Source organism: Dipteris shenzhenensis, chromosome 5, assembly GCF_047967505.1.
Source record: "Dipteris shenzhenensis isolate YYH24624 ecotype China chromosome 5, Dip_SZ_1.0, whole genome shotgun sequence".
Taxonomy (NCBI): Eukaryota; Viridiplantae; Streptophyta; class Polypodiopsida; order Gleicheniales; family Dipteridaceae; genus Dipteris; species Dipteris shenzhenensis.
In genome coordinates this window covers 13646238-13662559 of record NC_141600.1, presented here as the reverse complement: position 1 = coordinate 13662559, position 16322 = coordinate 13646238, and the positions used below count along the sequence as shown (strand labels likewise).

Here is a 16322-nt window from a genome sequence, read left to right as displayed (position 1 = left end):
ATTGTGTAAACACCCTTAGCATACAATGGGAACGGCTCTTAGCTCAATTAGCACTCTGAGGGCACTTAGTGGGAGCTGAAATGCCTAGCTGGAGAGTGCCAAATCCCGTCTCCAGCGGGGCGCCAAGAATGGGCGTGGCATTCAAGGCAGATTCCAAGCTTTCCCTAGCACTGACCCCCGCATGGGAATGCCCTCTTAGCAGGGGCAGAAAGGTGCGGTCCGTGCCAGCTTGGCAATAGATTTCTCCTTTCACAATGTGAGCTTATAGCTATTAAAGCTAGTGTGGGCAAGCATGTTTGTATATGGGATGTATGATTTGCCAAGTGGCACTCGAGTTGAAGAGAAAGTGGAGAAACTTCCCTACTCTTCAGCTCTGCTATGCTATGCTATGGCGATGGCTATGGCGATCTCAAAGAAGAAGAGGCCCTGCTTCTGCTTCTGCTTCTGCCATGTGGTTTTGAGGAGATTTCTGCGTTTGTCTGTGCTTTTGCGCCTTGTGTTGGGCTTGTGTCTGTATTTGGGATTCGTTCGTGCAGTTGTGGGGGCTGCCAGAGCGCTTGCAAATCGACAAGAGCTTGAGCTGGAAGGAGCACGGACGAATTTCCCTCTGTGCAGATGCGCAAGTTTGTGGTGGTGGAAGGTGAGGGGAGCACAGCAGAAGTGCAGCGAAGTGGCACTGTAGCAATCCCTTTGACAAGACAGCTGTGGGGGCCGTTCTTGAATGACATGCGAGGGCGAGCAGTGCGTGGACAGAAGGAGGAACAGTAGCGAGAGGAGGGACAACCGGAGCAAGAGCAAGAGCAAAAGTAGGAGGAAGAGGCGCAAGGAGAGCATTAGACTGGTAGCAAGATGAGAATTGCAAGTGGCTGTGGCGGTTCCTGAGCTATTGGAAGAATGAATGCTGAGGAAGAAGAGACGAGGATTGTAAGCGCAGGATCACGAAGCTAGCGAAGAGCTTGTGTGGAATTTCGCAAGGAAGGAGAGACGAGCGTTGAGGCTGGAGCCGCAAGCAAAGAAGGAAGTGGATGCTTCAAAGCTACGGCGATTCTTGAGCGAGCTGCTTGCGAATCCAGCGCAGTGAAGAAGGAGCTGGCGAAGCGCGCGTCACGAACAGCTATTCTACGCTAGAGCTGCTGGGAAATTCAAACTCAGTGCCTTAGCTTGTGAGAAAAGACGACGACGATGAGGAAAGGAACGGAGTGGAGAGGAGAGTTCGTCTCTTGTTCGCCATCGCGTTCTTGACGCTCGCATGGCTGTGTGAAGATGTTTCTTCGTTGATCTCTTTCATAATCAGAAGAGCTCTTTTGCAATGCATGTCCTGCGAAGGTGGGAGGCAGAAACCAGGACGAGCCCTCATTCGAAGTCCTCGGAATTGAGCAACGCAAGGTGAAAGCTGGCGTGCGACAGAAGAAATTCGCGCAACGTGCGGATGGTGGATGAGGGCGGAAGGAAACGAATGAAATGGGTTCGGGGATTGGATGGAAGAAGGAGGTGATCGAGCGGGATTTGCAGGCTGAGAAATCATGAGGAGGAGGGGGAAGTGAAAGGCGATTGGCGATGGAGGGTGACAAAGGTGGACAAGGGGGGGGGAGCAGCAGCAGCAGGCGTGGAGCGACGGAAGAATTGAAGTGGATGGAGAGGCAGTTCGGGCAGCGACGGCTACAGGATGATGATGCTCCAATTGCTGGGGAGTATGTGCGAGCAATAGATGTTCCTCTCACCAATCTTTCTTCCCACGACGATGAGATGCTTCTTTGGTTGCAATACCCTCTCGACGACTCATTCGATCGAGCTTACTTCTCCGATCACCTCTCCTGGGATCTCTCCTCCTCCCATAATTCACTAGCCCTCGCTCCTCGTCCTTCCCCCATCCCCGAATTTAGCATCCCTTGTCGATCCCCCTCTGTCGCCGATGCTGCCCTCGCCATGGGTGCTGGTCGCGCTGCCGGTCTTCTCCGTCAGTCCGGAGACGAAGCCTTCCACAGAGTTCGCACTTCTCTTCAACCGTCTTTTTCCAACTCACCTCACCTCGATCTTCCTTCTCCTGCCTTCAACTCCCCACATGCATTCTCCAAGCCTAGCTTGCAATTTGTTGGTGGCTCTAGCTGTGCAGCCAGCATCCAGACAGCAAGGCAACCTTTCGTCATTCATGGGAAGGATGGTTTGGCCTCGTGCGCGCATTCTATGGTTGGCTCCACAGGCACCTTCAGGACAAGCATGGGTTCTTCTAGGCAATCTGAGCTTAGTCTCCAGGGCAGGGAGACACCGAAAGGCACCAGCAGCAGCCCTCGAGGATGGTGCCTGCCTCTTAGTCTCCCATCGTGTAGGCAGGAGATCAATGCAGGCAAAGAGGGGGTGAGCAGCAGGCAGGAGGTTGATGCTGGGAAAGGGAAGGTGGAGCTCTGCAATCGCCCTGTAGCAAGCTTATCTGGCAGTGCCATCACTGCCTCAGAGATGGGGCAATCAAACCTCGAGACAGGTGATCTGACCATGACATCTCCCTCAAGGGGATCAGGCAATAGCACCGAGAAGAATGTAAAAGAAGCTACCTCTCCCACTTTGAAGAAGAAAGCTCGACTTGTCGAGGAATCTGAGTACCAAAGTGAGGTCAGTCACATCTGCTGGATTGATTGCTTCATGAAAATAGGGCAAGAAACCGACGCATCTAAGAGGAGGTTGAATTAGCATCTTTCTTCACTGCATGGAGCCGTTACTAAAAAACTCTTCTATTCCTTGGGAATCGCATTTGTGTAGGATGTTGAGGAAGCAGTGAATGCAAAAAAGCCACCATCTGGCCGAACAAGTGGGTCAAAGAGAACTCGAGCTGCAGAGATACATAATCTATCAGAGAGAGTGCGTGAATTTGAATGTGTCTATTTCATTCAGCTTTTGCTTTTACATTTTGTTGTCGTTGGGTCACTGTCTTGAGTATTAGCTATTGGATAATTTCTTGTGAACTGGCAGAGGCGACGAGACAAGATAAATGACAGAATGAGGGCTTTACAAGAACTTATTCCCAATGCAAACAAGGTGGGTCGATCTACATTGTATAGTTACTTGTGCTGACAAATTTCTATGCTCCTCTCCAGTTTTGGTGGGTTCTCATACGCTTGTAATGCTGTTTCTCAATGTCTGGCTCATTGAATTTTGGATTTGACTGTACTTTTCATGTTATATGTGCAGAGCGATAAGGCATCGGTTTTGGATGAAGCCATTGAGTATCTGAAGATGCTGCAGGCCCAGCTACAGGTTTGCAAATAACAAACCAAGGAGTGTTTTGGTCATCTAAATATGTATATATCCTGGTAAGTATTTTTCTTGTATCTCATGTATTTGCTTGCTTGTTTCATTAGTTCATGTCTATGAGAGCAGGGATGCTATTTCCTCCAACGATGGCACCACCTGGGATGCAGTATCTGCCAATGCAACAAATGCCAGCCCTTCCACACATGGGTGTGGGAATAGGAATGGGACTTGGGATGGGGATGGGGATGGGTATGATAGATGTTAATGCCAACAGCACTGATCATGCTGTCATTCCATTGCCTCCAATTATGGGGCAACCTCTTCCTGGAACTGCATACTGTATGTCTGGATTTCAGCCTGGATTTCAGCCTGGCAGTTCATTGTCGGCTGCTCATGAGGCACAGAGTGGATTGCAAACCTCCTGCGTCAATGAGCCTTACCGTGCATTAGAGGCCCCGCAACAGCCACAGGTTTGATTCCCCTTCTCCTCAACCAGTTGGTAGTGCATGTGCCTGTACTGAGTGGTCAGCTGATTGATGATAATTTTTGTGCAGCCCTCACATTTGAGCTTGCACAGTGGAGACATGTTCAGTGCCTTAATGCAGCAGCAGCAACGTACACAGGAGCATCCCACCAATAAGTCAATTCAATGAGGTTGTCCATACTCCACATCAAGAGAGGGACCGAAATAGAGAGAGAGAGAGAGAGAGAGAGAGAGAGAGAGAGAGAGAGAGCACATCAAGAGAGGGACCGAAATAGAGAGAGAGAGAGAGAGAGAGAGAGAGAGAGAGAGAGAGAGGCTGAAATCTTTCCTTTGTCTGGATGCAGGGATATGAGACTGTCCTTTTCCTTTGTATTTATATGTTGAGAACCATGTCCTTGCTGCTGCCGACAGAGTGTACAATCTTCAAGACCGGTGGTTGTAGTTTTTCCTTCGGCTACAAAATCACTAGTCTTATAGGCGTTGAAGCATGAGGGAGCAATTCATGCCTCTCTTTGTTGATCCAGCGGAGGCTTCTCTTCTGTAATCTTATTTTTTTACTCAATCAGTCATGCAGTGATATAAATCAAGCAATGAGGATTGGTTGCGTCATTTGGCAGCTTTTGAGAGGCTTTTGTCCGTTACCAAGTGGACTAGGTAGAGGATGCCTGGTTAGCTCAGATACTCTGTAAGTCTGTGGCTGTGTAACAATGACGATTAGCTCTGCTCTTTGCCAGGCCTTTGAAATGATTCAGTTTGTGAGATAACTCTTTTAAATCTTTAGCAAAGTGATGACTGATCAATAAGGCAGGCCCTTTTCTGGGTCCGACTGCAAGGCAAAGCTGCTTAGTCTGAAAATTTTAGACGTGTACAGTTTGCTCTATATGTGTGAATGCTGTGATGATTTAGAGTCTGTTATTGACATGGAAGATGTGTTAGAATGTTCTCTTACATTCTCTCTCTACATCAACATAAAGAAGAATATATAGATTCAAATTTGGAACACCTTGTTGGTACTTGTATTTATTTTGTTGTCACTGTGTCTAGCATATATTTTCTCATTAATTAGTTGCAATCAAATGTGCACTTTTCTTGAATAGCAGAAAGCTGTCAGCACAAGCTAGAATTCTTGGTTCGTGTAACTCTAATAAACACTACTTGAAGTTTCTTGAAAATGAAGTGGGATGGCAAGTTTTGATCTGGACTTGCGATTCTGATTCTCATGGATTGTATAACGTATGTCCAAGTTCTAATTTCTTGGCAAGTAGAACCATGAGTAACACGATATTCTATTTCTAGGGGGAGATGTTGAAGGAAAGTCGATGTAAGGAAGAATGCAAGACAGAAAGAAAGGGGAGCGCTCGAACAAGAAATGAAGGCAAGAATCGTATACGAGAGTAGATGGCCAGAGAATGAACTGTATATTTCAGAGACCCTTGAATGGCCTTTATGACGATTACACTTGATAACAGAAATGTCCGTTGTGGTAACTAATCCGGACTTATGGAAACAAAATGTGTTCATGGCTAAGCTTAATATTTGGAGTTAACTATATTTCCAATACACCCCCTTAACTCCAAAATATTGGAATGCTATGAACATACTAGCCACTACTATCAGGTGGCAGTGTAATCGGAGTAGTGATCCCTAGTGCAGAACAGCAGCTCCAATGCACAGCTTTAGGGAGCGGCTTGGTGAGAACATCAGCTGACTTGTCGTGAGTGGAGACATAAACAAGCTGTAGTCGTGATTGTTCGACTTCGTCTTTGATGAAGTGAAATCGGAGGTCGATCTGTTTAAGCCGCTCAGGCTGGCTGCTGTTTCTTGCAATTGCAATGGCACAGTAATTGACCAATGGATCGTCCACAGGGAAACCAAGATCCTTAAATAAACCTCGAAGCCATATACCTTCAGTAGTAGAGCCCGCTAGTGACACATATTCAGCTTCGGCTGTGGACAAGGCAACAGTAGCTTGCTTTTTGCTGTACCATACCACTGGGCCACCTGCATAAAGAAAAACATAACCAGTTGTAGATCTGCGTGTGTCGGGGTCGCTGCCCCAGTCAGCATCACACCAGGAGTGTAGGGGTGTCGGAGACGCCGTTTTGTTGCGGTGAATAGGGAGTGGTGAGCTGATGTATTATGCCATGAGAAGCACAATAATCACGAAAAGCGTTGGAGCAGTACTTCCCTCCATTATTTGTTCGAAGAATTTTGAGCAAGCAGCCTGTCTGTCGCTCGGCAAGGCGATGATATTCTTTGAAGAATGTCAGAACTTGATGCTTGTGGTGGAGGAAGTAGACATAGGTGAAGGTGCTAAAATCATCAATAAAGGTAAGAAAGTATGCAGAACCCCCAAGCGACGGTGTCTGCATCAGACCACAGATGTCTGAGTGAACTAAAGAGAGGAGTTCGGTGGATCGATGACCAACCTGACCACGAAGAGACGTGAGCTGATGCTTGCCATGAACACAATGGTCGCGTAAGGGATCAGTCGTTTGAGGCGATTTTGGAAGACCATCAACAAGAGAATTCTTGGCAAGTTTGCTGAGGCTTTGGGAATTTTGGTGACCTAGTCTTTCATGCCAGAGATGAGCTGGATCGTTTGTCGTTGAAGCAGATGTTGCATGGAGTGGGTTCGGGAGACCGATGCCGATGGGGTACAGTCGATTGACTTGTGGGATGGAACAGTCAATGCGTCTTATGTGAAAGATGCAAGATGTGCCCAGGAGCCGTATATCTGCACCAAGTGAGGCAGCAGAGACAACAGAGAATACATTTTTCTTTAGACGGGGCACAGAATACACATCTGGCAGGGTATATTCTTGATTGTTAAGATGCAGGAAGTGTCAATTCTGCAAGATTGCTTTGTGGAGTGACAAAAGCACGCGTGGATTGTGGTAGTGCAGAGAGGAGAATTGTAATTTGTTGAAGCTCTGGGACCTGAAGGCCCGCACGGACTGCAAGTCTCCACAGGTGAGGATGATGTGGGAACGTGCGTTGGAGTCCGAGAGGAGGCAGGCTTGGATTTCAGCTGCAGTGGGTTGAGCTACTACTGGAGCAGCAGCACCAGAAGATGTCGCAGTAGCAGCGTCGTAAGAGCATCTCCATCTTCATCGCCCAAATGCGATAATTGGTGTTGGAAAGTCGTTCAAGCTGATATGGAGGATTTCATCTGAGGGGAGGGGGGTGAATTAGAGGAGCGGAAGGCATGTCCTAGTCCAAAAGAAAGGACTCGAGCGCTCCAACAAGAAATGAAGGCAAGAAGCGTAGATTACACTTGATAACAGAATTGTCCGTTGTCGTGGACTTATCGAAACAAAATGTGTTCATGGCTAAGCTTAATAGTTGGCGTTGACTATATTTCTCTAATAGATGTCTCCTCCTCTTTGCAAAGGGATCTATAGAAATCGGAGCCGGCCTGCAAGAGGTACCTATTCAAGAGGCAGGTGTAGGGAAGAAAATTCGGAGTAGGAGGTACCTATTCAAGAGGCAGGTGTAGGGGAGAAAATTCGGAGTAGGAGTTGCTCCCAGGCACCTTGGGTGGTAATCTGTAGCTGAACCAGCTACTGGTGTAGAGATCTGTCAGCACAAGCTAGCATTCTTTTCTTTCTTTTTTTGCAAAGAAAGGATCCTTCTATTAATGCTTGAAAAAACCTCATACAGAACAGCAGCCCCGAAGGTGCTGAGTATGGGAAAAACTAGATAAAGGCTAAAAGAAGAAACCAACCTATTCTAGAGAAACTCAGCTCACTGCCTCGGGAATCTCTGGTACAGGGGCTAATAGCCAACTAGGGGGACTATAGGGCGCGTGATTTGTACGAGCAAAAACCTATGAGCAGTTTTATCCAAGCGTGTTTTTCAAGAGATTTAAAAAATGGTGTTTCTTTAATGGTTTTTACACTTTTATTTTCACAAGAACTAGATCTCTTTATCATATATATATACAAAATAGTCACTCATTCACTGTCACATAACATAATTTTTCTTGTTCATAGACATCCTTTGTAACCATTTTATTACATTAAAAGAGTATTGAAAAATAATTTCTTTAAGAAACATCCCTCACAATCACTCTCAATGTAATAATATTATAAATATATAATTACTTATTTAAACACATTTATGTCAATATCATAAGAGCTTTCTAGTGTTTTTACAGCATAAATTACAAGGCATTTATGGATATGTTCTAAAGAAGTTAAAATTACCATAGATCAGTATTAACCGTTGGGCTTATGTATCTACTCTCATAAAATATATGCAAGATTTAAGATAGTAGATGCAAGATTTTGTAAAATATAACCCCATAGATGTGCTCAAATGGCATTCTCCAATTAATTTGAGTGGCTGAATGACTATATTTTGGACATAGGATGTGAAAGCTATGTCACTTTTAAAGTCCTGCCTAAGGTAGTTTCGCCAGCGAAACTACCTTGGGAGACCTACTTCAAAGAGGTTTCGCTGGCGAAACTACCTTGGATGGCTTGCTTCAATGAGGTTTCTTTGGAGATTGGAGAAACTCTTCATGAAGATAGGTTGAAAGAGGGTTTTCAATGTCACTTCCCTAAAAAGTAAAAGTTGTAAGATCATAAGCGAATCTTCATAGAGAAATCTACTCTACATGTGGGTTTCTTCAAAAGCCATCCCATTATGTTATTCAACATCCCCAAAGATTCATGTAAAGATTTGTGTATGAAATAGGCATTCCTATGATACTTTGCATATTTCTAAGTGAAATTATGTTTTCTTTCGATCCATTTTTGCCATACTTTTACATAGTTGGAAGTTTTTTTCCCCCCTTCACTCGGACGCTCAGAAGATTTCGCTTGGAAAATGGTCCTCCCCGAGAACTATACAACTAGCGAATCCCTCACGGAGTTAATGTGTAGAAAAGTCCTGCAAGCCAAGTCTTGCAGAAATGTGCGCACCTCGCAACAGTCACCCTAAAGCCCAAGGTTCCATGCTCCCAAGTTGAGCGCAAGGTGTAAATGATATCCTGCCAGATAACGACCAAGGTAGCCGAGGGTGGGGAACCGGATGCTCAATTATCACCCGACTACAACCCCCCAAATGTTCCACGCTGTGACACTGGCTACTACCTCCCACATGCTATCCTCCAGAGGGGAATGAGGATCCGTGCTATCAAGACGAACCGCCTCGTGGAGCTCTATCCTCTGAATGCTCAGACCCTGCATCCGGTAAGTTGAGGAAACCTCATCAATCTAGAATGTGTGACCTCCCTTAGTCAACCAGGCCACCATCCCCCAGGTGTAGTGCCTCTAAAGGCTCTACATGTGGGACAAAAATCCTGAGGGCTCCCATCCAAATCATCACTATGCTGCGACAGCTCCAAAGGCAAGGGGGATCGTCTCCAAAACTCCAACAGAGCAGCATTGACACTACCCCTCCACCTGCATTTGCTCCAACCATGGGCCTATGGGCAAGCCTCTCTGGGCAACCAGCCAGAAGAAAAAGTAGATATTCCTTGGCCGCAAACTGGACCAAAGGTGAGTCCAAAACCTGGAACGGATCTCTTGGGGCACCATCTGGGCCACCCAATGCCTTTCCCTCGAAGGGGTCCACATCGAAGTGTCCATCTAGAGCCTCCTACCAACCCGGGTGGTATAAGAAAACAAGGGCACCTCATCCACCCACTCTGTGAGGCCGACCATGGAAGGCCAAAACCACTCTCTTGGATCCCATTGGACCTCCCTCAAGGGCCTACCTTCCCAAAGCCAAAGGCGCCATCTGGGGGCATCCTGCTCTAGAATGCTGGGGGGATCAATGTGCTACTTCTTTCCCAACCAGCCCACAACTTTGATCATCTGTTGCTGCTACTACCAATGAATCCCATTCAGACTCCTATCCATCTCTGGTTCTCTCTCAATGAGTGCCTCAAGCAAGCCCCCCTTCCCTACGTGGAAGAAACCGGGTTGATTGCTGTCTCATTGGATCATCATCCTCAAGGGAACCCCAGTCCGAGAAAATTGACCCAACCAACTGCTATCGATTCACATGTGGAGTCCTTCCCATCAAGAATCAGGGATGGCAAGGTCAATCTCCCTCATTTGCTACCCTGCCTCTCACATATGCTCTAAGGCTCCAAGCCTCGCCTCTGCCTCCAAGGGTAATCTACTCCAACTACCAAAGGAGAAAGCCGAGCCACGATCCCGTTGTGCTCATCCAATGTGAGTCCGCTATACCAACATCCATCCATCCTGATCTCTGATCTTCAGGTGCCACATGAGGGGCTATTGCTCGAACTCCTCCATGTAATGGGGCTGAGCAGGCCACCTACTAATCTCTGCTAGACCCTATGTAGGCTCCTCATCATGGGGGACCCTTCCTCGTACCGAGGACCCCTGTGAAGATTGTTCTATGTGATTGCTTCCACTTCCCCCCCTGTGCGTGGGATGTTCCTATGAAGCCGCCCTCATTGTAAGAGGAGCTTCCAGGGCTCTACACCAACGGTGAGGCTGCTCACAACCAACTTGCCTAGGAGAGCTCTGCTCTACATCTCCAGACCAATGATACCCAAGCCCCCCAATGACCATGGCATGATCACCATTTGCTAAGCAACCCGGGCTCTGGTATTCCTTGTGCCGTCCGATCCTACTCAAAGGAAATTTCGAACCAAACGTCAGAGCTGTCCAATGCACCCTCTGTGAAAACACTAGCAAGAGGCAATGTACCAGGTTGTGGCAAGGAGGACCTAGTTTGCCACTAAGGCACGGCCCGCTAGGGAGAGTTTGGATGAGCTCTAGTAGAGAAGCTTATGTCGAACACTCTCGAGGATGGAGACAATCTGCTACTCTGCTGTAATATCAATACCCACCTAGCATCTGAGGTATCTCGTTGTCTGGCCCCGCGGTCTGGCCCCGCGGTATCCAGCGGAAGCTAAAGGCACTCTCCCCGCACTCTCCCACTCTCGAATATCCAGTGTCTCTTCAGAGCCTATGAAGAAACCAATGGATTTTGTCCAGTTTATCCGTGCACCAGAGGCCTCACAATAGATAGCCTGGGCTCCCCTGACTCTCTCCAAGTTGTTGTGGTGCCCTCTACGTACAAGGCTATGTCATTTGCAAACTCTGAGCCTAGCAACTCCTCCTGTCTTATTGGGAGCCTAATCCCTATGAGGCCCGCCACCTGCAATTTTAAGTAGTAGCCCAATGCCTCTGCCACAAAAAGGAAAAGAAAGGGAGCTAGGGGACACCTAGATGGACCAAGTGAGAGATAGGAAAGGCCTTGCCCATGTGTTCATCGGCAAGCATCTGATAAGAGCTCCCCGCATAAAGTGCAGAGACTCCTCTAATCCATCTGTCTGAGAAACCCACCCTCTGCATAGTGCCCTCTAAGAAAGACCCCTCCACCTTGTCGTATGCCTTCTCAAAATCAAACAGAAGGATGGCCAAAGGCTGTGCCTCCTCCTTGGCCCAATCCACTGCCTCCCAGAATGTGAAAATGTTGTCCAGAATGCTATGCTCCTAAACAAAGCCGGTCTGCATGTCATGGATGATGTCAGTGAGACGAGGTCGCAACTGCAAACTCAAGACCTTAGCGAGGATCTTATATGCGGTGTCAAACAGGGTGATCAGTCTCCACTGTCGAATGTCTGACCTATCTCCCTCGTTCGGGATTAAACAAATCCACCCCCTGCTCAGGGAGGACTTAGGAAGGGAGCCCGTGTAGAAGATCTCCTGGAAGGTGTAACAAGTAGAGATTCAATCTACATTTCTACCTATTAGGAATTCAAATTTGAGGAAGAGAGGAATAGAAATCAGACTTCAGAAACTCTGAAATACAAGTAAAGGAATCCTTGTAATTTTGCATACGTGCAATCCATGATTGAGTACCTCAAGATAGAAGACTAAGGGAAGTTATGGGCAGTTGGAACCTAAAGGGTCCATTCACATCCCTTCACATCCCCCCATGTGACTATTCACTAGCCTTATTCTAGGTGCCTAGTTATCCCCTCACACTGGCACACCCTGTGGTTGGAATTTGAAAAATTTCCAACACTTGAACCCACCGATTTATTTTTAGGTTCAATTTAATGGAAGTTAGTAGACCCCGTTCATGATGTAAACATCACATCAATCCAAGACCATGCAATTAGTAGAGTGAAGAGCTTGGTGCAATACCAAGGTTCAAACCACCCCCATACATAGCTATCCACTAATCTCCAAAAGAAAGAGATTATTATTTAGTAAAGTAAAGGTAAGCTATAGTGCATATCGTCATTATGTGTGTAAATACAGTGCTACCATTTTATGGCAACATACCAGGGCTGGGAACCCATAAAATATAATGTCATCCATGCGAGGTCATACAAAATGAATAAATAGAACCATGCATGAATAAGTATGTTCACATTCCATTGGCACAGAATGGATATATTGCTCTAATCAAGCAAATAAGAATGCGCCGATGAAGCTCTAGCATCCGCAACATATGTCGGTGTAGAGTCCTCAAAGAAATCATTCATTTGTCTTTGAAAAATCTGAATTAAATTCCATTCATCAAACCACCACTGAAAATCTGAATTCTGAATTTCAGACTTCAATGATTGAATTCTGATTTCAGAATGCAATCCACCACATTCAAACCTTCTGAATTTTGGACTGAATTATCAAGACTGTTTGAACAACATATGCTGAATTAAAGAACACAAAAATTACTGCTTTTCTATCATTTGGACTTTCTAAAATTCCTCTCTTTGAAATCAGATTGATAATCGAACTTTCGGACTGTTCGAAACATGCCAAAACTAAGTTTCTGTTGTCGGACATACTTCCAAACTGTTTGCTAAATTTTTGTTTACTGTTTTTCATGATTCCAAGCTTTCATTTGTTATATATTTGGACCTTGAACACTTGCCAAGTGTCTGCATATTTGTGGTATGAAGTAGAGGTGATTTTGAAACTCCTCCGTCTCTTCTGGCTCCTTTTTAGGCTCTTTTGGATCCAGTTTGGCCTGTTCCACTTACCCTCATCTTTCACCTTTTGCATTTCTTCATCATCAACATCAACATCAGCATTCTCATTTTTTGATTTTGTTTTTGTTGCATTTGCATTTGATTTTTCACATTGTGCTCTTGCACTTGCATCTTGCCAAAGGTGGAAAACTGTACCATCTTTCAAATCTGAATGTAAACCAAATTCTGATTGCATAATATCATCTTTTGCATCATATAATTCATCCTCAAACCCAGTAAAAGCATCATAAAGCATTTCAATATATATCATCCTTCAAAGCTGAAAATTCTGTTTGGGAAACCACTTCAATGAGTAATCCCTCTGGAACATTGTCCTTACCATTTTCTTCACCCAATGATTGAACTTAACTTATTTGCATTTTGAAATCTTGAAAGAGTTGGTCTTCAGATTTATTTTCATCTGACTTCTTTTCTTTGTTTACCTCACCCTCAATTGGATCATCACTTTGCCATGCATTGTCACTTGTGGACTGCAGAAAATCAACTTTCTTGCTAAAAAAACACACTCGGATGAATGGGTTAGACTTATCCAAATCAAAAACTGTTTTAGGTGAGTATAAGCCATATATATGACTAACTCTCAGCCATCTAACATCAACCAAATCAGTCCATTTGTCCTGATTTTGAAGCTCCTCAAAACTGCCAACCGGTAGACTGCAGTGTTGTTCCCAACTAGGCCTGCATTTTGGTGTAGTTTGAAACACACCCAAATCATATTCAAAATGAGATATAAGTTGATCAGATTGCTGTCCATACATTTGTCTTGGAATACATAATACCACTTGAGAAGAATCCATCTTTAGGTCACTGAAAATGAAAGTTGAATTTGCCTCCTGACATAGACATGGACTGCATGATTCCTGTCTTTCTTGCATAGTGTGTGTATCCATTAAAGCATGAACCTGATTAGATACATCATCTTCATCTTCAAGAGGAAGTAGGAACTAATCCACCACTTCATCCTCTTTATTCATATGCTTATCATTGAAGCATAACACCTCATCCATGACATCATGTTGGCTTCTTTGGCTCTCGGGCTACTCTTCTTCTTCTCCTCCTTGCATCACTACCTTCTCAACTCCTTCTGGTTGTCTTTGTGCTTGAACAAATCCTTCCAAAAAGGTATACTCATCCTCAAAGGATAATAGAAATTGCTAAATAGTTGCATCTTCTTGACACATATGCTCATCAATAGGAACATCAGCCTCAAACACATCATGAGATGAACCATTATCTTCAACATTGGCATCAAACCTTTGGTACTCTTTTATCTTTGGTTGTTTATCCATTTGCTCATTGAACACAGAAAAAACATTCAAACTTGAGCTTTTTGCATACTCCTCAAGAGCTCCATCATCATCACATCACACATGAAAGATGAGATCTTCAAATAATCAATTGCATAACTATAAAAAACAATATCAACTTCATTGCTTTGACTTTCTTCAGAATTATAAACATATCCCAAACCTTCTTTATTGTAAGGGCTTCTATAGTCAGGCTCCTCAAAGAATGCATTCGGATTGATCTTCTCTTGCTTCCACATCACATCAATGCAAAAGTTGGTGCAAATGCATAGCATGCACAATCATCATATGAATCTTCAATATTCTCATCATTCTTTGTCAGAAAGCAACCATCTTTATCATGTTGCTCCATTTGTCTATGAAAAAATCCAGAACCGATTGGCATTGCGAGTTCTACATGCAACTCCTACATACGAGTTCTACATGCATGTTCTACATGCGAGTTCAACATGCAACTCCTACATGCAACTTCTATATGCAAGTTCTACATGTAGAGAGAGAATGTCTGACAATTCCTACATGCATAGAGACAAGCTCTCCAACTTGTATAAATACCCCATAATGGAATGAAGCCCACACTCTTTGGGGCATTGTGTTGTTCTACTTTGGTATTCCAAGCAATTGTCTCAAGTGTCCATGCTTCCTTGCACTCCACGTCCAAAAGCATGTCCTAACCTTGCAACTCCTCCTCCCCTCTCCTCCTACTTTGCAACCCATCCTCTCCCTCTCCTCCTCCTCCCTCCTCCTCCCTCCTCCTCCTCCTCCCTCCTCCTCCCTTTTCCTCCTCCTCCTTCTCCTCCTCCTCCTTCTCCCTCCTCCTCCTCCTCCTCCTCCTCCTCCCTTCTCTCTCTTCTTTCCCCTATGCTCTTACACCTTCTTCCTCTCCCACTCCTATGCTCCCTCTAAACCCTTAGTTCCTCAACCCTTAACCTCCATGATCTATGAGGGAGACGAGTTCTCCACCATGTACTCTACCCTAAACCTTGAAACCTCCTTCTAACCCTGGAACCTCTTCTAAACTCTGGAACCTCTCTCTAAACCTTGGAATCTCCTTCTAACCCTTGAAACCTCCTTCTAAACTCTCGAACCTCCTTTTAACCCTTAAACTCCTCCTAAACCCTGCAATCCCCAATGAAGGCCAAAGCCATCATTACCTCAACCATGATGATGCATGTTCCTTTTACACATGCATGCACTATGTTTGCTTACCACACTTAAGCCTACGTCTCTCACCGGAGTACGACTCGAGGTCCTAAGCTACATGTATACTATACAAACGACAAACCCGATATATCTGTAGGTGACAAAAAGCCTCAGAACCTTGCATACTGAGAATACCTTGCTCTTCCTGTGAAAGCCATGGGAAAGAGCAAACATTTTTTACCACTGCCAAGGAGACTAGCGTCTCAAGTAACGAGTAAACATACGCAGGTATCTGTAAAAAACAAACTACTTCGAACTTTCACAAACATATCACTCAAGAGCTAGAACATATCACTCAAGAGCTAGGAGAGCTAAAATTTTTCCAACTCAAGTTTAAAAAAATAAATAAATCCTAGTTGAAACTCATCATTACATGTTTAGGAAAATGCATGTTTTTTGGAAAAATAGCACCTTAAGGAATAAATCAGACCATGTGATGGTTGTCAGAGTGTAGAGCTTGAAATTTTGAACATTTCTCCTTTTTACAGAAGCACATTCTGACACAACCACCAAAAGTTATGGGCAATCAATGATTAAAGGTTCTAAATGCCATAACCCAAAAGAAAAATTAAAACCACCTCCCTAGTCAAACGTGGACAAATTCAAAGCTGCACATGTATTTGACTACTCAAACGTGGACAAATTCAAAGTTGCACACAGTGTTTGACTAAATCCAAAACTCCCCCTCCTTATAAAAGTGCAACAATCCCTCTCAAACTTTTTCTTTCACATCTTGCCTCCATCCTCTTCCCCATTCCGAGCCCTATGCAAGACACTCCTCCCTCTCCATCGATCACCACCCTACTCCCATCCTCACATGGTGAGTTACTTCAGGCCCATCTTGCAGAGCAACGATAACCTAGCCATCCACCCACCGTCCATTGGTCCTCAATAATCTCATTACATCGAGAAAGACTTGGAGAGTGTTCAGGTGACCATCTCTTTCTCCATTTGGATTTTCGTCAAAGTTTTTCGTCCGTCAAGTTTTTTTTCTTTTTCCCCCCTCCCCCTCCACCATTCCCCCCTCCACCACCATCTCCTCCACTCCCCCCCCGCTTTATTCCCCCCTCCCTCCATTTCCCCCCAC

At 45.0% G+C, this 16322-nt stretch overlaps 1 protein-coding gene across 3 annotated transcripts; it reads left to right on the top strand.

The window, feature by feature from the left end:
* Positions 1–348: 348 nt before the first annotated feature.
* Positions 349–4651, top strand: LOC147901647 (uncharacterized). 3 transcript variants are annotated; one of them, XR_015541057.1, is made up of 8 exons: positions 349–2607; positions 2755–2853; positions 2965–3030; positions 3184–3249; positions 3354–3716; positions 3801–3900; positions 4075–4335; positions 4377–4651. XR_015541057.1 is itself a non-coding variant. In XM_087375363.1 (7 exons), exons 1-6 carry the CDS (start codon positions 1558–1560, stop codon positions 3897–3899), a joined length of 1743 nt encoding a protein of 580 aa, XP_087231489.1. In that variant the 5' UTR covers positions 349–1557; the 3' UTR covers position 3900; positions 4075–4651. The 3 variants fall into 3 exon arrangements, 2 of the variants coding, with proteins under 2 accessions (XP_087231489.1, XP_087231490.1); XM_087375363.1 differs by having other exon boundaries at positions 4075–4651; XM_087375364.1 differs by lacking the exons at positions 4075–4335; positions 4377–4651 and having other exon boundaries at positions 3801–3954.
* Positions 4652–16322: the final 11671 nt, after the last annotated feature.